This window comes from Cariama cristata, unplaced genomic scaffold, assembly GCF_000690535.1.
Source record: "Cariama cristata isolate BGI_N322 unplaced genomic scaffold, ASM69053v1 scaffold400, whole genome shotgun sequence".
NCBI classification, from domain to species: Eukaryota; Metazoa; Chordata; class Aves; order Cariamiformes; family Cariamidae; genus Cariama; species Cariama cristata.
The window spans coordinates 85,699-107,886 of record NW_009592753.1 but is presented as its reverse complement, the minus strand read 5'-3'; the positions used below and the strand labels follow the sequence as shown (position 1 = coordinate 107,886).

Here is a 22,188-nt window from a genome sequence, read left to right as displayed (position 1 = left end):
GACCTTGAACACTTGCAGGGATGGGGCATCCACAGCTTCTCTGGGCAACCTGTTCCAGTGCCTCACCATCCTCATGGTGAAGAATTTCTTCCTTATATCTAATCTAAATCTTCCTTCTTCCAGTTTAAAGCCATTACCCCTTGTCCTATCAAAATGCCAATTCTGTTTCCGTGACCAAATTTAAACTTTATTTGAGCTAGTTTTGAGTGTGCATGCAGGAAATTGCTGTCTTCCTTCCTCCCCTTTTTGTTGAGTATGCAATGCAGCATTTAGATTTACTATCCTTTTTCCAGTTTTTTGAATAGTCTTTTGACAAATGCCATTTAAAAAGGACCTAGAAAGCTTTTTTTCTGGTTTATGAAAGTGACTGGAAAAAAAAGTCATAACTAAGAACAAACTTTTAACCTGAAAATGGGGTTTTCAAATTGTGTGGTTTCTCATGGGGGTTTTCTTTTCTTTTTGCTTTTTGGCAGATGGATGAAATAGTAAATATTTTTTCCACTATGGTATGACTTAAATGTTTTCTGTTAGTGTGGGTATTCACTTGCATTCTTTTGGACTTTTCCTCAGGTGCTAGAAATGTTCATCTTAGTATTACAACAGTGTCATAAAGAAAATGAAGACAAATGGAAAAGATTGTCCCGGCAAATAGCTGATATTATTCTCCCAATGCTTGCAAAACAACAGGTTATTATATGAATTTTTAATCTATAAACTTCTAAAATAATTGTTATAATGTATGTATCAATAATGGCTTTGAATATTTGATTTATTTTTTTTTATATGAAGACAGAAAGTGTCTTTGCTTGAAAGTGTGGTTGCCATATCTGAAAAAATTACTGCAAGGTAAACTAAGTCTTTGAAGTGATAAAGGTTATATTTAAATGCATAAAATATGTGCAGTCTCTTTGAGGCTGTTTCCAGAGGAAGCTTATTCCACTTCTCTTACATACATGATTATATCGAAGCACTCATTAAATGCTGTGAAAATTCTCCCATGTTCATAGAATGTCAAAATTATTTTTTCGTAACTGCAGTGGGTCTAATTGCTTTTTTTCTTAGTGAGGAGAATGAAAAGACATAGTCTGAAACTGCATTAATAAATCACAGAATCGTGGAATAATTGAGGTTGAAACAGACCTCTAGATACTGTCTTCCCCTCAAAGCATGTTGCTTAGGACCCTGTCCAGTCAAGTTTTGACAGTCTCTAAGGATGGAGCCTCCATAACCTCTCTGGGCAACCTCTTCCAGTTTCTGAGCATCCTCACAGGCGAAAAACAAACAAACAAATAAATAAAAACTATATTTAAATGGAATTTCCTGTATTTCAGCTTGTGCCTATTGCCTTTTATCCTGGTACTGGATACCACTGAAAAGATTCTGGCTCGCTCTTCTGTACTTGTGTCATCTTCTCTCCCACTTACCATGGTCAGATACTTGTACACATTGATAAAGATCCCCCTGAGCCTTCTCCAGGCTGAACAGTCTCAGCTGCCCCTTGTACGACAGCTGCTGCAAGTCTGTAACCATCTGGGTGGCTTTCTGCTAGACTCCTTCCAGTGTGTACATGTCTGTCTTACTGGACTGCACACTGGGGAATGAGAGTAGGCCCTTTGTATCTGGGAAGAAAAGAAGATTCCTTCCAGGAGAAAGATTTTCAGGGCTGCTCCCTAAGCAATGTAGGACTTGTCTTCGATACAACTTTCCTGGAATTAGAAACACTTACTTGAAGGATAAAAAGTAAAACTAGTGAAATTGTGCCGTTAATGTTCTTTACTCTGTGATAGCAGCTCCTCATTCCCATGAGGAGATCTCATGGTTGGGGAGGGTGGGCAGTTACTGTGGATCAGACAACAGTTTTTGAGCCAGAATTTTAGCTTTGCAAATCGAAATTGCTGCTGTTTTGTATGAATCTGTGCATGTGCTCAACAGTCAAATTATTTCAGCAAGATAGGGTGATCCAGATTTTGAGTCCAGTCCTTTGCTTTTTGCAGTTTGTTTTGTAATTTATCTAAAAAAACTGATCAAGTAGAGTGTCCTACCTCTGTTGCTGCAGTGTAATACCATTGTAGCTGTTCACTTTTCTGATGATTAGGAATTTTTTTTTCTCCTAGTTACCTGCTTAAGTTTATTCACAACCAGCATTGCTCTCTATAAATACACCTGGTAGGATGTGCAGGGAGGAGAAAAATTTTTAGATTTTGTGAGAAGTCAGTCTTCTGGTCTCATTCTCTGAATATGACATATTTCTCCTAATAAAATATATGTGGTATGTGTATTGAATTTCATATGATAGATTTTTGTCTGAGTTCTCAAAAATCCCATGTAGGAAGGCCAGCAGTGAAACTTTAATTTACCTCTCACAGCTTTTGGTTGCTCAGAATTTTGTACTGTAAAGAACAGCTTCATTACACACAGGTTGTCATAGGAATGTTTAAAACATGAAATGGTAATTTTGTGTTGCAGTTACCTTTAGTGGATAGTTACAAATTAGCTTTGTGGTTTTCTTTTACAGATGCATATAGACTCTCATGATGCTCTGGGAGTATTGAACACTTTGTTTGAAATTTTAGCTCCTTCATCCCTTCGCCCTGTGGACATGCTTTTAAGGAGTATGTTTGTTACTCCTAAAACAATGGTAAGTAATTCTTTCCAGAGAAGAGAGAATCTGGTATCTTTCATGCAAAACAAAAGAGCATATGTTTCACTTTCTTAATTTGCAACATGGTGTTAAAGTACCTGCAGCAGATTTTAGGAAAGAATTTATTAGAACCAATATGATTTACCAACTGGAAGCACTTTATACAGGAACATTCTGCTTATGGATTACTTGCCTTCATTTCTGAGGATCAGGAATGTAGAGAGACATAGTGTTATAAAAAATTCTAGAATGCAATTTAATAGGTAGGTCACATTTTTCTTATGCAAGTATTAGTACCATTTTTATAGTTAAGAGATTGTTTAACAGAGTGAATATAAGCTTGACAGTTACCATAAGAATAGCATTTTGGAAGACTTGAACATAGAAGTTATTTCCTGCTCGCTCCATTCTCAAAAAGGGTCTGATTTTATACAACAGTTAATGACGGTGTTAATTTTTTGGAATACATTCCTATGTAGTGTTGTTTAACTCCAAAAGTATTCAGTCTTCTGCATTTTTGTGTTTGTTTTAGGCATCAGTGAGCACTGTACAGCTGTGGATTTCAGGAATTTTAGCTATCCTTAGAGTTCTGATTTCACAGTCAACAGAAGACATTGTTCTGTCTCGTATACAAGAGCTTTCCTTCTCACCATATTTGATTTCGTGTCAAGCAATTAACAGACTGAGACATGGAGAAAATAATGTATCCGCACCAGAGGATCGCACTGAGGTTAAACAGGCTAAATATCTGCCTGAAGAGACATTTTCTAGGTATGTTGTCTTTTGGATAACTTAGAGGAAAGTTTAAGACTTTTGAGAAACCCCAAATATATTGTGCAATGTATACACCTGTATAGAACTGTTACCTGATAGGAACAAAGTCTGTTAATAAGTTGATATGGGAGGACTGTGTATGGAGGAAGGAATGAAGAGATGGACAGTAAAGGGAAGAGATGAGCAGTTTGTAGTGGGTACTTTGAACTGGTCTGATACCTCTTCTTGAGGCAAGTGAAGGACCTAATGGAGTTGTTAAAATGGGTCAATGCTGGACTTATTAAAATCACGTCCAAAAACTTAAGTGGTTAACCCTTTCCTTCCTCCCTGTGTGGGGACTGAAAGATGAGCCATCCCCTTAGTAGAAGCCCAGGTTCTGTACTGGAATCTTGGCAGCAGATGGATTCAAATCTATTAAGTTAGTCCTGCTCTTTACTTCCTATTTTTACAGAGTTGGCTTTGTCTAGTTAGCTTCCCATGCTGATGTCCTCAGAGTGACAAACTTCAGGCAAAAAAGCGTGGAAAGATGGCAATGGTATTGCATTGACATAGTGTTTGTCATTAAGGTGTTATGTTTTAATGTGGTGCAAAGCATTTCAGAGAGCTATTTGTTTAAGAAAATGAGAACTTTTTACTCAAGTATGGAACTTCTGATACAAATTAAATGCTGTTTCTTACCATTCAACTCACTGGGAGGGTGATGGTAGAGGGGGGAAAAATGGGCTTCTGGACTCCCTTAATATGACCTTATGTCCAGCAGGAGTGACTTGAGGAAGGGTTATGGCCAGGAGCAAGGATGGCTTTCCTCAAATGCCCTTTTTTTGGTGCATGGTGGTTGTTTGGGGTTTTTTTCGTTTTGTGGGTTCCCCCCGCCTGTCCCAGCTGGAGATTTGATATGGAACCTGTGCGGTAGAGTGTGGATAGATGAGGTTGTAAACAGCTGAATTACTGTGACTTGCTGAGTTACCTCTCCTCAGCTGAGCTGTGATAACTGTCATGGTGTGTTTTTTAGCTCATTGCAAATCACTATAAAGACACCATAGCATTTTGAATGTTTGCTGCGTAAGGGAGATGGGCTGGTGTATGCATGCTATGACAACTTTAGCTCATGAGTAGATAACCCAGATCCAATATGTAATTATTAAAATGCTTGTGATCATCTTACCATACATATAACTTCGTATTTGTTTTAGGTCAACCTGTTCTGTAGCATTTAATTTGGCATCCTATTTAGGATGAATGGACAAGGACTTCATATTTTATTTTTCAAACGTACTGAGTTTCTTGGGCAGACCTCATCTTATTCTGAAAGATGTTGCATTGATAGTTTTTCTGCTGATTGTATACATGTTTTTTCAAGGTTCTTACTACAACTGGTTGGCATTCTACTGGAAGATATTGTTACCAAACAATTGAAAGTGGATATGAATGAGCAGCAACATACTTTCTATTGCCAGGAGCTGGGCACGCTGCTTATGTGCTTAATACATATCTTCAAGTCAGGTAATACTTCAAACATTGCCTTGTGTTGTAGCATTCAGTGGCAGGGTGGTTTTTCATTTCTGAGGCAATTGTTGAATGTATTGAACTACTGAGAAGAAATATGTAGGTGCTGAAGACGTTCTGTCCTTCTCATTATAAAGAACCTCCCAAACTTTGTGGTTGCGCATGCAGGGCATGTTTTTCACATCTCTTCTATGTGGAACAAAATGTAACTAGTGACTTTTCATCTCTCCTTTTAACTGTCTAAAATTTTCCAGTCCAAAAATGCAAAGCGTTCCAAATTTGTGGCGGTATTTCTTATGATTTTTCTCAGTTTGGAGGTTGGTAGGTATGTCCAGATTTCAAATACTGCATTACCACTCATTCAGACTTGTGACAAGGTAGGTCATAATTAATAAAAACATAAAAAAAACCCAACAAACAACAAAACCAGAAAAGTAGGCAAGGTAGAACTGTTTCAGCTAGCTGATCTTGCACTCCTTCCTTCAGGTTGGGGAATTCTACATTGGGTATCTTCTGCTAGATATTCGATCTCTGGCCCTTTGGTAATTCCTTAGCCCTTAGCCTAATTCCTTAGTCTTATTTTTCTAATAAGTGCCGCTATCTTCCCTTTATTTTGTTCTTTTATTCTTTCTCTACTGTGACTGTCCTTTTTGCCTTCTGATTTTCAGCCTGCAGCTGAAATCCAATCTTGGATTACAGTAATTGGCTGCAATTGAAAAGGCCTCGATACAAGTCCCTGGTTCTTCATAGGCTTCCTTGCAGATATGGGACAAGGAACTCTGCGTTCCATCTGTAAAATGGGAGTTACAGTACTCGCTACTTAGCAGATGTGAATAACAAAAAAAGTGCATACAGAATACTGTTGTTAGACATATAACGTGATTCTGTGCTACACTGTATCCCAACAACCTCTTAATAGTTTTTTTCTTTTTAAATTCTTCCTAGACAGTTCAGTTATAAAGTACTTTCTTGAGAAAAAAAACTTCACTCTGTTTCTGTCTTTGCTACCGCCTGCTTCTTGCAAATATAAGTATTGTATGTGTAGAGTTATAATGAATAAATGAAGTGCTGAAGGAAGTGTTCTGGGTCTTCAGCTGGTTTTCTGTCAGGGCTCAAAACTTCTGCATTGCTTTTATTAAACTTTCAGTAGCTTTACTCCTCCTAGTCTTCAGTGACAGTAACAGGTAGAAAAGTGAACAGGAAACCGATTGAATTATGTTGTGAGAGTTCATGCAGCCGTAGTGGGTGATGTTTTGTCTTTTGACTTGTCAGAAAAGAGCTTTGGTTTAAGAAATTAAGTCCTCCAAACCTAAGTTCTTGCCACAAAGACTCCCGGAATGTGTATGAAGAGGCACAAAATACGGTGATAGTTACTTTGATCTGTTTTTAAGCCTGCTTTAGAGCACAGGACCCTGGATGTAGTGAGTGGTAATTCTGTTTTCCCATGTTGTCTGTTACAATAATAACTGTTTATACTATTAATTTCTGTTATGGAGAAACATTTGAAACAAATATTGTAACAAAGAGCTTATGCCAAGGTGTTTTGGAGTAAGTGATTACATGGTGTCAAGCCAGGGCCAATGAAATCAGAAAATCAAGCTGGTGATTGAAATCTGGGAAGTGGGTTCTTCCAGAGTGGGAGCTGGGGATAATGGAAAGGGAAGGCTCGGCTAGTTCTGCTGCAGTCTGGCTTCCAGGCTGCACTGTGAGTCTTGGCAGGAACTATGTGGAAATTTTCATGCAACATTAAAATTAAATATTAAAATGTTCGTGGAGAGCAGTGGGATATGTGTATTGCATGATCTCTAGAAATGAATTTAATATAAGAATACAAATCAACTGTAAGTACTAGTAGTAATGAGGTTATCTTATACGGTGTACCAGAGTAGAAGGAAGATTATTGAGACACCTGGGGTGTATTTTCATGTTGTAGCATTTTCTTTCAGGTTTAGGCTTAGGCTTAACTGAGTACCTGGTTTTGTAATACTTCTCTTTCTTTCAGTTAAAAGCTCTATAATTTTTTTCTGTTTAAGTTATATTCTCCTAGCTACAGGTGCAGCTTGCAGTGACTTGTGTCTGGGAACATAGACTAAGGTCTTCTGTCATTTTTAATCTCTATTCTACTTGGATGTTTTGTCTTTTCACCTAGTATAGTTTTTTCAAAATATGAGCATTGCTGACTCCTATGTATTCAACTATAGGAAGTTATCAGATTAGAAATGAACATTTTCAATGTGCTAATTTGAAGTTAGTGGAAATAAAAGGCATAGACAAATTGAAAAGATTAGCATGCAGTGGCTTTCATGACTGTAGAAAGTCACCAGATGGTGCAATTACTGCAAATGCAGGAAGCTGGAATGGTAATAGGACTGGTTTGCTAGTAGGTGGAACATGAGTTTTGAGACTCAGTTATTTTTCCCAGTCTTTGCTATTTACATGGCGTATTTATCAGTCCTGGGGGCAGCTTAAACTGGTCCACATGGCTGTGGAATTTACAGCTTCATTCTTCTGTATAGCTGGCAAGGCAAGCCAGCAACACTACAGATCTCCTTCATTATTCTGATTCACTTTGGGTTTCTAACTGGTTCTGAAGAAACCCTTTTTTCCCTTATATTATGTTCTCATAGAAACTCAGAAAGTCCTATACCTTTGGACAACTTTAAGTTTGTCCATTTTTGTTGTTTTCCCACCCTTTGTTTTGGCGTATGAATAGAGTTGACAAGTCAGAAAGCAAAATTCAGCTTTTGTGCCAAGTGTTCAGTATACAGGGTAATTACTTTTCTCCACTTAAAAACATTTACTTTTTGCACTTTAGAAATTGGATGGAAGGGTGTCAGCTTAGTTTCAACTAAAGGTATTTGGAAAGCTATCATCTGAAGTAGGATACTTGTAAGTGATCTTCCTTAGCATGTAGAATAGGAGTTACAGCATGGTTTTTAATTAGAACTTCTGTGTTTTACTTTATAAACAAACAAACAAAACCACAAAAATCCTGGTCTGTAATGAACAATTTTAAATTTGGTAAAAGTTTTCATGTTTCAGCTAAACTTTTTGATGCATGACAGAAAAAGTTGAGAAGGTATGTTTCATGACAATTCTAGTCTATCTAAAGCATTATTTGTTGAATCTGGGAGCTGGTCATTGCTGGTTTACACACTGCCCTTGGGCAAACTCCATGACTTGCCTTACATTTGTAAAACTACTTAGGGTATATACATTTCTTCCAGGAATGGTAGTGGCTTATGAAACAAGATTTGTATTCTCAGGGTACCCTGAATAATTACAAAACTTCAGAATGCAGACTAGAGCATAGTTACTCTAACATGCTTTTATTGTTTTCAGGGATGTTTAGAAGAATCACAGCTGCAGCCACCAGACTTTTTACAGGAGATGGATCTGATGGTAGTTTCTATACCCTTGAAAGTTTGAGTGACCTTGTTCAGTCCATGATTCCTACGCATCCTTCTTTAGTTCTCCTCTGGTGTCAAATTCTGCTTCTTGTCAATTATACCAACTACAACTGGTGGTCAGAAGTGCATCAAACCCCAAAGTAAGATTTGGTTTTGATCCCTAGTAGTAGTAGTGTGTCTCAATTATATTTGCTAAAATTATGTTTTAATAAATTTAGCTTTTTTTTGCTAAATCTGTCAGCCTGTTGGATAGTATTATTTGGATTCTTAAATAGATAGTTCTGCATTTACTTTACATGCATACATATTGTATGTTCTGATATCACTATGTCCTTCAAACTAAGGAAATGTGTCCTGCACTCAGTTGTTCCTCAAAAGAACTGCCAGGTAGTGTCTCCACTTTTAAGGCAAGAAAGCTTCATCTGTGTACTACTTTAATTAAAATTATGGAAATAACTATAACAAAATACTCAGTATTTCATGTTCCTATGGAGGCTTTGTATTTCACCTTCTAGCAAATAACCAGCTAGTGCAGATGATATACATAGTTGTGTTTATGAAAATACAATCTGATCGGTATAATTATAACTGTAGTTATATCTGTTCTTTGTTCTCAGTGGGTCTATTATTGAATACTACCAAAATATAGTATCAGCACCATGCTGATTCATTAGCGTCAAGCACCATATTAACCTCACTTAACATTAGTTGTCTGAAATTCGGAGATTTGGTCAAAAATCAGTGTTCTTTTGGTCTGAAGTTAGTTCATTCCACATGTCAGGCATTAGAATGATTCATCCTTGGGGGTAAGGAGGATACCCCCTCTGTAGGTGGGTATTCCTCTGTTAACTGTAGAGGGAGATTAACAGCTGACTTGAGAGACATTTCTGATGCTTGTGCAGTGGATGTCAGGGAAGACTAATCTTGCTCTGCAACGTGAGTGGATCAATACTTGCTCAAATGTGAGATTCTTGCTTCAGTTCAACCTCATGATGTGAAAAAATAATGTTCTTATTTGAGGAAACATGAAATTACCACGATTATGAGCAAAGCAGGGCAACTAAAATAGCTAAGGTGACATCTGCTATTTGTTGCAGTTATCTTTTTTGATTTAATGCTATCACCTCTGTTTTTTCTGGGTTGGGCATCACTTTCAATCTGACACTAGACTAAGTGCTCGAGAACACTGGTTTGGCTTGAGAAGAAAATATAGTATTAGGTTCTGTTATCCTACCAGAGATGCAATAGCCCATGTGTTTCTTTTAAATAAAGCGTTTACTTCTTCCAAAGTTCTTCAGGCTGTCCAAGGAAGTAATAAGCATGGAATAAAAAAATACTACAATTGTTAGAAGGTAAAGAGCTGATGGAAAGCAAAATGTCTACTTCAAAACAGTATAATGTTTGAATGAAGTTGCTAGGAAAATAAATATTATGTAAGGATATTCCAAGCAATTTGATTGTTAATGTTTCCGTAGCCATAGTAATAAAATGTAGTAATAAAACAGTAACAAAATATAATGTGCTTCTTGCAGGAGACACAGTCTTTCTACTACTAAATTACTTAGCCCTCAGATATCTGGAGACAGTGATGAATCAGATTCAGAATCCAAACGTGGCATGTGCAATCGAGAGATTGTGAGAAGAGGAGCACTCATTCTTTTTTGTGACTACGTTGTAAGTTTTGAATTCTGAATTTTATAACTATAGTTTTGCGTTATTTTATTATGCTGATGGTCTTTTATTACTGATGTGCATTAATTGAATCTGTCTGGTTGACAAATAAAAAATGAAAAAAGGTCTTTGTGAAACTAGTCATTTTATTTTCAGGTGGTGCTTCTGTAAGTTTAGGTATGACCTCATTTGGTATTTTTTTTTCCTATTCTGACCTAAGAATTCTCTTGGCTTGTGAAGGATGCCTGGTGAGTAATAGAACTATTTGCTGGGTAACATATCCCTTCCTTGTGAGGTGCACTAAGTGGTGTTAGACTTTGCAACATCAGTAGCAGTGCACAGTGTCCAGGAGACAACAAATTTCTGTCTCTGTACCTTAAGAGGAGAGGTTTTACATTAACATTTAACTTCCATTATGGCGCTCTCAGAGCAGTTCCTGTGGCTTTGGCCTCTTCCTGCTTTAATATTAGCATTTTAGTTCATTGGGAACCTTTGAAGTGAATCTTCCTCTAAGATCTAGTATTGCACTTTAGTTTGCATTGCAGAGCAGTTTTGGGGCAAGCAAACGTCATTCCTTTCAGATTAAACCAAAAGCTATGTTTAAGCAGCACGTCAAATGCTAAAGGATGCTCACTCACCAGAGTCAGATCAGAGGCAGTCCAAGATAAAACCCTGCAAAACCTCTTTACTGGGGAGTGTCAGCCTCTCAGCATCACCTGGTTAGCTCTGCAGATCTTTTCATGTTGCATTGCACTGCTTGTTGATATACACATATTCCCCATAGGTTTAAAATTAATTATTGACAGATCTCTGTGGTTTTACTTTCCAGAAATTATTTATCTTGTGTTTAAAGATTTCTTATTACTACTGGCCTTAAAAAAAAGCCTAAACGAAAATTACATTTTACAAGAAGACTGTGTGTGTGTGCATATTTATTTCAAACGGCATTTTATTAAAAGCAGCATCTTTTGAGTTGACCTTCTTAATTTACATGTTTCTAATCTGGATTTTTAGTGTTTTAAAAAAAAATTACAAATTCATTATAAATCTCTTAATTTGCAACAAGATCAAAAGCATTTGGAAAATTGTCATGTAAAAATAATGATGGTGCCATTAAAATATAGACACTTTATGCTATTATTTTAAAATAGCTACCAGAATTATATATGAAAAACTTCATGTCATGTCAGATAAAGTTTTTAGTAAATGCTTAACGTGGGTATTACTGGAATCAGACTTAATTTTTTCCCCTTTAGTGTCAAAACCTACATGATTCAGAACACTTGACCTGGCTTATTGTGAATCACGTTCAAGACTTGATTCATCTGTCCCATGAGCCTCCAGTACAAGACTTTATTAGTGCTGTTCACAGGAATTCAGCAGCTAGTGGGCTCTTCATCCAGGCCATTCAGTCACGGTGTGAGAATCTTGCAGCTGTAAGTTTAACTTTTTTCCTTTTTTCAAAGACTAAAGTCAATTATATTTCAGCGTAAGTTTAACTGATAAGTATGCAAATTCTGACATTTCTGGGTCATTTATCAACTTCTAATTGTATTTTTAAAGTCACTTTTTTAAAATGTAAACAGCAAACCTTATAATGTATTGACAACTTCAGTATCAGGTGTGTTCCAATCCATCAAATCTATGAATTCAAGTAGAGTTGGTTAACCTGCTTTTCTTCCTTCCTGGGATTACCCCCACATAATAAATATCTGAAGGGTAAATTAAAGCTGTAACTTTTTTCTTTGATTTCAGTGCCTTGGTAGCATAAATAACAGAACTATTAACTACAGAGGCAGGAATAGGAACCAGTCCATCTTCATAGGTCCTAACAACATGAAAATGATTTGCATGCTCATGCCTTCCCCATTGATCTGCCCCACAACTTGTAACCTCTTGGTGAGGGAAGTACTGCTTCAGAAATTCCATGTATGATTTCTGTTGATTATTTTAGTTTTCAAATTAAAAGGAGTGGAGGATGTTTTATAAGGCTGAAAGCTTGTATGCATCCCTCTTAATCTTGGGAGCTCACTAGGTGGGAAATGTCATTTGCCAGGCTTCCTCTAGTGCTAATGGTGGGAGATGCTACTGCACCCTTAGTAGCCTGGTAACATTTCCTGTCTCTTCCCATTGTCTCTGTGCAAATCTACTGCAACTGCATTAGTGCTTTAGGCATGTGAGTAAAACAATTTAAAGTTAGGTGAGATGAATCTGGGCTTTAGTGTCTGAGAATCTATAGAATGAACTAAACTAAATGTGTTTGAATGGAAGTTGTAGTCATTCTCTGAAATGTTTGGTGATTATCAGAAAAGTCAGTAAAATTAAAATAGCTAATATTTATAGTCTGCTGTAAAACAAGATTCGTTCCATAAGTCAAACTAGTTTGTGTTTCTCCCTTGAGATTATTGATGCTAAATTGGTGCTCATATATGAAAAAAATGAAAAAAATTTAAAAAAAAATATTTCTTTGCACCCGCTTTTAATCCTGTGTAGCCATCGCTGTTTCTATGATTAAACATGTGCTCAAAAAATCCCTAATGCTTATCTGGATTTCTGTACTGTCTCTTGTCTTGACTATGCTTGTGTTCCTACCTTCTTCCAGCAAGAGTTCAAGCTTCTTACTGTTTTCAAAGCTTTCTACAATTCCACTTAAGTCTTGCTAGCTTTTGTCCCTAAAAGTTTTGCTCCCTACTTTTGGCTTACTCTTTGTAAGAGTAAGCTTTTACAGTTACACATCAAACATCTTAGTGTTAATATTAATTAAACTCAAACCTATTCATATATAGATGATTAGATTGATCAGCTAGTTGTCTGCTATAGTTTTTTTTCTGAATGCCTTTCCCTTTAGCTTTAAAATCTTTGTATTCCAATTGATTGCCCTTTTTTTTGGTATGTTTTTCTGTTTTGTTTTGTTTCAACATCTAGCCTACAACTCTGAAGAAGACTTTACAGTGCTTAGAGGGAATACATCTCAGCCAGTCTGGGGCTGTCTTAACATTATACGTTGATAAGCTTTTGTGTACTCCATTCCGTGTGCTTGCTCGCATGGTTGACACACTAGCTTGCCGTCGGGTAGAAATGCTTTTGGCTGCAACTTTACAGGTAAAGATAAATATATTCATTTGTAAATAAGAATGGGTAGTGCTAGCAATATAGTCAAGTGTAATGATTTAAAGTACATCAAAATATGATGATAAGTGATTTCATTGAAAAGGAATTTTTCTATTTAATATATAGATATGTGAATGTTTACATTTCACTTTATCTGCATATAATTTTCCTAATCTTTTCAAAGTACCTGTAGGTATTTTACTTATTTCTCTCCTATAAGATTCTTCTGACTCTTTCCTATAGAACAGCATTACTCAGTTACCAGTTGAAGAACTGGATAGAATTCAGGAATACCTTCAAAACAGTGGATTAGCAACAAGGTAAATAATACCAGTATATGTTAAAATGCCAAACTAAGTAATGTTCTAGTACTGATTGTGTTTACTCTTTTTTTTTCCCTACGTTTGGATTTTTTTTTAAAGCTAGGATAGTAGGTCCTTTTTGAATGTAAAACAGGAGTAAAGCCTCTCTTATGAGATGCACACATATTCTGGCACAAGGACAGTCATGTTGGCTGAGTTGAATTTGCAATATACGTTAATTAAAGCAAGCTGAAGGCTTGAAGGCATCAAATTCTCTCTACTGCATCCCACTCAGTATTTAACTTTTTTCAGAGACAGCAACCACAATTTAATTCCTTGACAAAAACTACATTACTGAAAACAACTTTATTTTCCTCAAACTTCTGCAGAATTTTGTGAGTCCAAGCTGGGTGGGCTTGTTTTTTATTTTGAGGGTTTGTTTTTTGTTTTTTTTTCCCAGATAACTGTGTTAAAACTTTTAACTGTTTAGTCTCCTAGCTGTTATAAAAAGGAGCAAATTACTCAGTTTTTGAAAAAGCTTTGTTTAATGTTGGAAGGAACCTAACTTACTGCTCTTGATGTCATTGCTGTTTGAGGTTAATATCTGTTGACTGAAGTAAGAAAGAAGTAGGCAGAAAGAATCTGAAGTCCAAGACTGCGGTAGATTGATAGTAATGTACCTTCGTAGGTAACGTTACATTTGAATTTTTAAAAAACTCCAGAATCCCCAAATGACTTTATACAAGTTCTTGATAGCAGTAATGGAATCAAAAAACACCAACCAACCAAAAAAAAACCCCAAAACAAACAAAAAAACCCCACACAAAACCAAACAAAAACCCAAAACACAAAACCAAACAAACACAAATCCCTGACGCTGACATAAATTCACAAACTGGAATTCTTAATATATTTAAAAAAAAAAGAAAAAGAAAAAATCAGTTTTAGTGGATTCTTCTTTGGTATCTTTTAGAATACATTTGTCTGCAATCAAATAATCTGTATACTAACTTTGATTCTTCTTACTTATTAAGAAGATGTACTGCATAAAGAGAAAAACTTGCATTTTATGCTTAAGTACGTACAAATTTTAAATTTAAATCTTTAATGTTGATGGTGCTGAGTTCATTTGTTTTGGCTACGGATAGCTGGTGAAATTTGCAGTTTTCCATCATAAGGCTGCATATATCCAACAACGAACTTAAGACCCTGCTGTTTTTCTCTCCCAGTATTAGAATTGGCTCACTGGATGTCTTTCTATTTTTAAATGATTTACAAACCTGAGTAAGTTAGCTCTCTGCTGATGTGTTCTTCTATTTTCAGACATCAAAGACTTTACTCGCTCTTGGATAGGTTTCGTCTTATGGTAGCACCAGACACAACTAGTCCTTCACCTCTGGTTACCTCACACCCACTAGATGGAGAAGACCAACCAGCTTTAGAGAATGTAATTCTAGACAAAGTAAGACTATGTTTAGAAAGAGTCACTAAAAGAGGCTTGGCTGTAAACAAGCTTTTGATCATTAAAAAATATTAAAATACATCTTATTTTTACAATGCAGTTAATGCTCTCAGAATTGTCAGCGAATCTCAAATGTAGATCAGTGAATGATTTCATAATGTGTTGGCTGACTGTTGAACTTAGGATGAATAATTAGCGCATGCATAGATACATTTGTTTGTTACATTGATGGTGCTGTGAAAAATTATCAAGTTTTTTTTCTTTCCATAACTTTAATGGCAAGATTTATATAAGGTTCAGTAGAGACATACATACTTTTACTTGTTTTCTTGATGTGTTTACTGCAGTGATCAGTTCTATTAATTTGCTGAACACTGTTGGTTATATCTTGGAAATGAAGCATTATTTCTCAGTTTCCACTTCTCAGCTTTAAACTACTTTCAGAGAACAATGACTACTTAACTGTTTCTGTCTTTCATGTACTTAGATGTGTTCATTTCAAAGTGGGGTGGGAGGCTAAGAGCAAGCCTTTTGGGACCTGCGTCTTTCTTCCTTTCTAGTTTGTCCCATGGCACAGATAATTTCTCCTTTTCATTCCTTAGTGTTCTACAGTGATACACAATAAAAGGAAATGTATGTAACTGAGATGGCAAAAATTATTTGATTAACTGAGAATTTGGAGTAGTAGGACTGCTAAGTAGTTGAGGAAAGCATTGACTTCAGAGAGATTGAGAGCTACTTAGACAGCAGGAGGAAACGCTGTTTGTGCTCAAAACCCATTTACCCATAGCTTTCTCTCTTCAAATTAACCAGAAAAATCTCCTTCCTCTGTAACTGTACAACCTGCACAAAAGGAGTAGTTTCTGTATGCTTCCTCCACAGCCCCTACATAGTTCATAGAATATCTCAAGTTGGAAGGGATGCATAAGGATCATTGAGTCCAACTCTCTGCTCCTCACAGGACTACCTAAAACTAAACCATACAACTAAGAGCATTGTCCAGATGCTCCTCGAACTCTGACAGGCTTAGTTGCATTCTAATTAGTATCAGCAAATTCAGGCTGTCCAGTAGTGAGAAGAAAAAAAAAAAAAAAAGAAAAAAAAAACAAAAACAAACAAACAAACAAAAAACCCAAAAAAACACAGAAAAGAGATAACTGAACCTCTTTGTATTCCTTAGTTAAATTAGTTATGTTATTAACTAATTCCTATAGGCTCATTGCTAATAATTTGAGTAAATTTGCAGTAATGTGTGATGGTCTTCATTTATTTCAGTGAGTGTTAAAAGATAAGTGTTACCTTCATCTGCTGATTTATTTGAATCTGAAGGCTTTTCTTCCTTGGTTATAGTATTGGGATTTTTGCTATTACTGTTATGTTTGTGTGACTACTGAGAATTCCTGGGTTTTTTTTCTAGATACCCTCAGCTTTAGGATACTTATACATACACCTGTGCTGTATGTTAAGCTTCTTTTTTCCTCGTTTCCTGTCCAGACTCTATGGAAATAGACAACTTCCTAGTGAACGTCCATTGGTCTAGTTTAAGATGATCCATTCAGCAGTTGTCTGTTTTGCCTTGCTTTTTTCATGGAGTTTTTTTGACATTAATGTGGCCTAGTGATCTCTTAAATGGACCACAATTCAATGCCAATGAGCAATTCTCCCTCTGCCCCCATGAACTGCGTTATTTTCTGAAAACAAATATATAATAAATTTCCTTTTTTTAATTATCAAAGGACTGGTATGTGTCACTAGTGCGGTCGCAGTGTTGCATCAAGTCTGACTCAGCACTGCTAGAAGGCGCAGAGCTGGTAAATAGAATTCCTCAGCCTGACCTGAACTCCTTCATGACCAGCAAGGTAACTTCTTTGTCAGATGAAACACAGTCAGCTGAAAAGGATGTAATTATTTCTAATGTTCGTATTGGTAGTATTAATAGATGACATTCTTAAATGTAAACACTTCAAATTTATATAATGCTGGTTGTTCACTTCTTGAATTTCACTTCATTTTGGAAACTAAAATAGTAGATATGTTTCATTTCTGTGCCTAGCAATGCTGCTAATAGTAGCTTTGTAGTAGTACAGGTTGGGTGTAGAGAGTGGAAGTGAAGGTTAGTTTCTTTATTGCAATCACAAAAATCCAATTTTACCATTTTACATAATCTTCTTGTTTTACCATACAGTCTCTTACAAGGCTAGATGTTTCTGTAACCTTTTAAATATCTGTGCGAGATGACTTGCAATATGCCACTAACAGGCCACACATAGTAAATCTGACATAAAGGACAACTTGTATCTATTACTTTGTTTTCCAAGAACATATTTTATTCAAGTTCTCTACATTACATTTGCTGCTGGTATGCAGAAATAATAGTGGGAAACTGTTTTTAAAAAGATTTTTGACTTATTTGTTTAGAAACTTAACTATTTTAAGATTCCTTGTATATAGGTCATCCTTAAGCTTCATTCACGTATTGTTCTGAAAATTTGGAATAAGCATATTGATTTTTCTTTCCAGTACAGCAGTGTTTGGAATTCAAATGTGGAACAAATATGGGCTTAATTATGATATTGTTATGCCACAATAGAGCAGAGGTCATAATAACAAGTTAGTTAATGAATTTAACTGTTCATTTACTGCCATATTAGTATGCCAGAATAGTACTGTCAGATACTTAGCTCCTTCTTAAAAGCAATTTCTTTAATTTTATTTACTATTTGATTTCAGGAATTCAACCTAAGCTTGTTAGCACCTTGTTTAAGCCTTGGCATGAATGAAATCTCGAGAGACCAGAAGAGTAGCTTCTTTGAAACAACTCGGAGAGTAACTCTGGATCATGTGTCTAGCACTGTACAAAACTTTCCTGCCAGCCACCAGGTTTTTCAACCACTATTGCCAACTGAGCCATCAGCCTACTGGAAAAAACTAAGCGATATCTTTGGTAATAGAAATAATGGTCTTTTTAAGTTTATTCTCTCCTCTGCAAAGGTACTTTACAGAAGTCTTGTGAATATATGAATTTACTATTAAAAAAAATCAAGATACCTGGCATAAAAGTGCTTATGAAATAATTCTGAAAAACATTTATTGAGGGGGAAGACATTCAAACTGCTAGATTTCATCCAGTCTTATTTTATAGGAGATGAGGCGATGTATCAGTCTATGATGGTACTTTGTCGTGCACTGGCTCAGTATTTGTTGTTGCTCTCAAAACTACCAGCTGGTCTCCGTGTTCCTCCTGACAAAGAGGATGATATCCTGAAATTCGTGGTTATGTCAGTAGAGGTAAGAAACTACAGCAAAATTAAAGATGTGATGAAGTGTTGGGAGAGGGAACAACTTTGATTTAAACTGATCACCACTGAGTAACTTTTGATCTGGGCAATTTTCTTGTCTTAACCATTGAAGAAATTTCTACAGTTATTTTATTTGATCTGTGCTAGTAAATCAGATGGGTGTATGGGACAAGGGGAGCTTTTTACAAGGAGAGGTTGACTAAATGATGGATTGATTTTGGCATTTGGGAGAATGGACCTCTACTGATTTTTTGGGACACTGAATAAACAGTGTATAGTGCTCATAATTTTCTTGTACTTAAAATAAATTCTGTTCTCTCAGGAAAAAAAATCAATACAACTTGCTAATAAAACTTTACATATTGCTGAGTGAAAAAAAAAAAACACACACAAAAAACCACACAAACCCACAACTTTGGTTATAAGTTATTCTGTTGTGAGAATTTGCTGTTAATAGGAAATTTTTATTTTTGCGCAGGCACTATCATGGCATTTAATGCATGACCAGATTCCATTGAGTGTAGATCTTCAAGCTGCTCTGGATTGTTGCTGTCTGACATTACAGCAGCCTAGTCTCTGGAATTTGCTGGCTTCTGCAGCTAATGTGACATATGCTTGTTCCTTAATTAATTGCATTAGATTTATTATAGAAGCAGGTGAGTCCAATTTGAACAGCTATGAGAAAATTTTCATAATAAATTGTCAGTCATCACTGATCCAATGCTACGTGTCTGGAATATTTCTTCTGAGTCCTTTCTAATTATTTCCTTAACGAATTTATTTTTACTACTTTAATTTCTTACTTAAAACTTTGTGTTTACTTTTGAACTTGGCAGATGCCTTGAAAATGTTAAAGATTTTGCTGCGGTGTGGTTTTGAGGAAAAAAATGGAATATGAGATTTGTAATGGCTGTATCTTTTAAATATTTTTGTCTAAATCAGTTGCTGTTGAACCTGGTAATCAACTTCTTAGTCCTGAAAGAAAGAAGAATACTTCAAAAGGCTTAAGTGAGGGTGAAGTTGATTCAAATACACAGAGTAAGTAAATGGTGAATTCCACCTTTGCCTTAAACTTTCACTGAAGAAATATTTGTAGGTACCCTTTCCATTACTATTTTTCAACCATGAGAGTTCATCTGAGACTTCATTTGTAGCTGATAAATGTTTATTAAATAGATTGACATTTTTAACAGGTGTAGTTGTTTTTCTTGGAAGTTAAACATTAATGCAGATATTTCTTCTGAAGAATTCTGTTAGCTGTGCAGCACACAACAGACTGAGCTTTTTAAAGTGCTGAGGAATTTTTAAATTTCATGTGAGAGAGGCAGAATTGTTAATATTTCTTCTGAGGAATGGCAGGTTCATTATCTGCCCTTCTATGATATGGGAGCACTATGTTGAGGTAAAGGTCAAGTGTTGTCTGTGAGTGTGGACAACATTGTCTTCCATATCCAGCTGTGCTGATAAAGTAAGGGTACTGCTTCCATCTACAGAAGTTACCTGCTTGTCAGATTTAGCATAGAGCCAGCTATGAGATTTTCTCATAAAACAGATGAGTTTGGTCACTTTAAATTCTCACAAATGCTCTGTTCAGTGTGGCCTGTTCTTGCTGAGTTAGCAAGTAAGCTGCTCTGCTGACAGATCCTAGGTACTGGTAATCTCCAGCACTGAGACTAGCAAACAATGCAAGCCATTGTGGGGAGGGTAGTAGTAGTACTCTTCAACTAGCTGAAATATTGTAGAATGTTTCTTTGTGTACATCCTTATTGTGGTTTTGTCCTTTTTAGTTGACATACTCTTCATTAAGCATTTTTTACTTTTCTATATCTTTTTAAATTATGTGTCTTTTTCTCCCAACAAAGAAACTAAACACATTACTGCAGCTTGTGAAATGGTAGCTGAGATGGTGGAATGCTTACAAACTGTCTTGGCACTGGGACACAAAAGAAACAGCAGTATCCCAGCGTTTCTTACTCCTGTCCTCAAGAACATCATCATCAGTTTAGCAAGGCTGCCTCTAGTGAACAGTTACACAAGAGTACCTCCCTTGGTATGTTCATTATGCTTTGTTTTTAGGACTTTAAAAGGTATTGGACAGCTTTTTGAAAACCAAACATGGTGCTGCATTTTACGTCAGTAGGACTTCAACCTTTAGCTAATTTGGTCAGACAGTTTGTCTTTTTAAACACTGAATAGCAAAACATTGTCAAGATATCAAGTAAGAGTTCGCTTTGGAATCAGAGGCTTGAATAGAAAGTAGTGTAGTTGCTCCTTACACTCTTGTGTGAAAGAATGTCCAGGTGGTAGTTTAAGAAAGGAAAATCAAGCAGTAACTTGGGTGTGGTGTTAGGGCTAATATTTCCTACTGCTCAGTGGGATTGCTTACCCTGGAAAGTGTGCAAAATCTACACTGCTACTTTCTTTATGACACCTGAATTGAAAAATTCATTTTTTGTCGTGCTAAGCGCCACAATGATGCAATGATCCTGAGGTATCTGAAGTAATGTCCGAACTAACTCAGGTTATTTGTGTGTGGTACCATACCATGGTAAGCCATGTAGATACTTTTGGATCATATATCACCAATCTTTCCTAACTCATCTTGGATCTTTGGACAAGGTATTTCAACCTTTTCTTTTTGGCCAATGTAACATGGATTTAAGAACACCTTGTGACCTGTATTGTTAGTACTGTGAAATTACTTTGTTCTGATAAACTTCAAAACCTATTGGAAACATGTCTAGATGCTTATTAGGTAGAGCAAAATGAGGTTTCCTGATACATGCAAGGCCATTTCTCTGGTCTTCCTCTGTTTCTCAGCACCCTGTTTTTGAGAGGACGTCAAAAGATACTGATTTTTTTGATTGAGACTTTTTTTTTCCCCACTCTCAGACGTATATTCATGCTTTTTCACACATCAATAGTATATGAATTATTTTCTCTGAATTACCTTTTGGCATCATTTCTGCACAGTCTAGGAGTCAACTGGCACTTAAATTCTAAACTGAAATATATGATAAAACTTACTTGCTTTCATATCCAGACTTGGACAGTAGGAATGAATAATTAATTCATAGTGAGAAATACGGGAAAAAAAAATTTGAAATACAGTGTAAAACGTGTATTGGCTGTGTTAGATATTTCATCTTCTCTAAGTTTGTTTTTTTTTTTTTTTAATTTCAAGAATTGCTTTCTTTACTGATGTCTTGTTGCTTTTGAATGATGCATATATATTTATAGCTATCATGTTAATACTGTTTCTGTTTTGGATAAGAAGACTTTCTTTATATTTCTTCAGGTCTGGAGATTAGGCTGGTCACCAAAGCCTGCAGGTGATTTCGGCACAGTTTTTCCTGAAATCCCAGTAGAATTTCTCCAAGAAAAAGAAATCTTTAAGGAGTTCATCTATCGCATTAATACACTTGGTATGTATAAAATTAAAAATTAGTACAATTGGCTTTATTGGGCATTTACCTGTGTTGTGAAGTTACTGTATAACAGAATCTAGTACCATTTGTTTACTTTTGTTGCTTATGTGGAAGAGAAATAATGTTTCAGAGCAAGTTAGTAATTTTGCTGCAATAATTCTTACATTTTGATCAATGCAGAGACAAAATTACAAATGTTATATATATAAATTATAGAAATAAATGGAGTTAAATCCAGTTGGCGGCCGGTCACTAGCGGTGTTCCCCAGGGCTCAGTTTGGGGGCTGTTGCTGTTCAGCGTCTTTATAGATGATGGGGACGTGGGGATTGAGGGCACCCTTAGTAAATTTGCAGATGACACCAAGTTAGACGGGAGTATCGGTCTGCTGGAGGGGTACGAAGGCTCTGCAGAGGGACCTGGATGGGCTGGATAGATGGGCTGAGACAAACAGCATGAGGTTCAACAAGAACAAGTGCCGGGTCCTACACTTTGGCCACAAAGACGCCATGCAGTGTTACAGGCTGGGGGAAGGGCGGAAAAAGACCTGAGGGGGCCGGTTGAAAGATGGATGGAACTGAACAAG

The 22,188-nt window shown here is 36.2% G+C and overlaps 1 protein-coding gene across 1 annotated transcript in view; it reads left to right on the top strand.

Moving 5' to 3' along the window:
• Positions 1–22,188, top strand: part of HTT (huntingtin) — an 84,384-nt gene that overhangs the window by 46,175 nt on the left and 16,021 nt on the right. Inside the window, exons 37-53 of the mRNA XM_009708844.1 lie at positions 571–687; positions 2,516–2,638; positions 3,174–3,412; positions 4,776–4,918; positions 8,264–8,471; positions 9,864–10,005; positions 11,259–11,438; positions 12,928–13,104; positions 13,357–13,433; positions 14,739–14,877; positions 16,614–16,736; positions 17,608–17,821; positions 18,020–18,165; positions 18,655–18,832; positions 19,119–19,214; positions 20,039–20,226; positions 21,475–21,601. Coding sequence (XP_009707146.1) covers positions 571–687; positions 2,516–2,638; positions 3,174–3,412; positions 4,776–4,918; positions 8,264–8,471; positions 9,864–10,005; positions 11,259–11,438; positions 12,928–13,104; positions 13,357–13,433; positions 14,739–14,877; positions 16,614–16,736; positions 17,608–17,821; positions 18,020–18,165; positions 18,655–18,832; positions 19,119–19,214; positions 20,039–20,226; positions 21,475–21,601 — 2,617 coding nt within the window. The remainder of the gene's footprint in view (positions 1–570; positions 688–2,515; positions 2,639–3,173; positions 3,413–4,775; positions 4,919–8,263; positions 8,472–9,863; positions 10,006–11,258; positions 11,439–12,927; positions 13,105–13,356; positions 13,434–14,738; positions 14,878–16,613; positions 16,737–17,607; positions 17,822–18,019; positions 18,166–18,654; positions 18,833–19,118; positions 19,215–20,038; positions 20,227–21,474; positions 21,602–22,188) is intronic.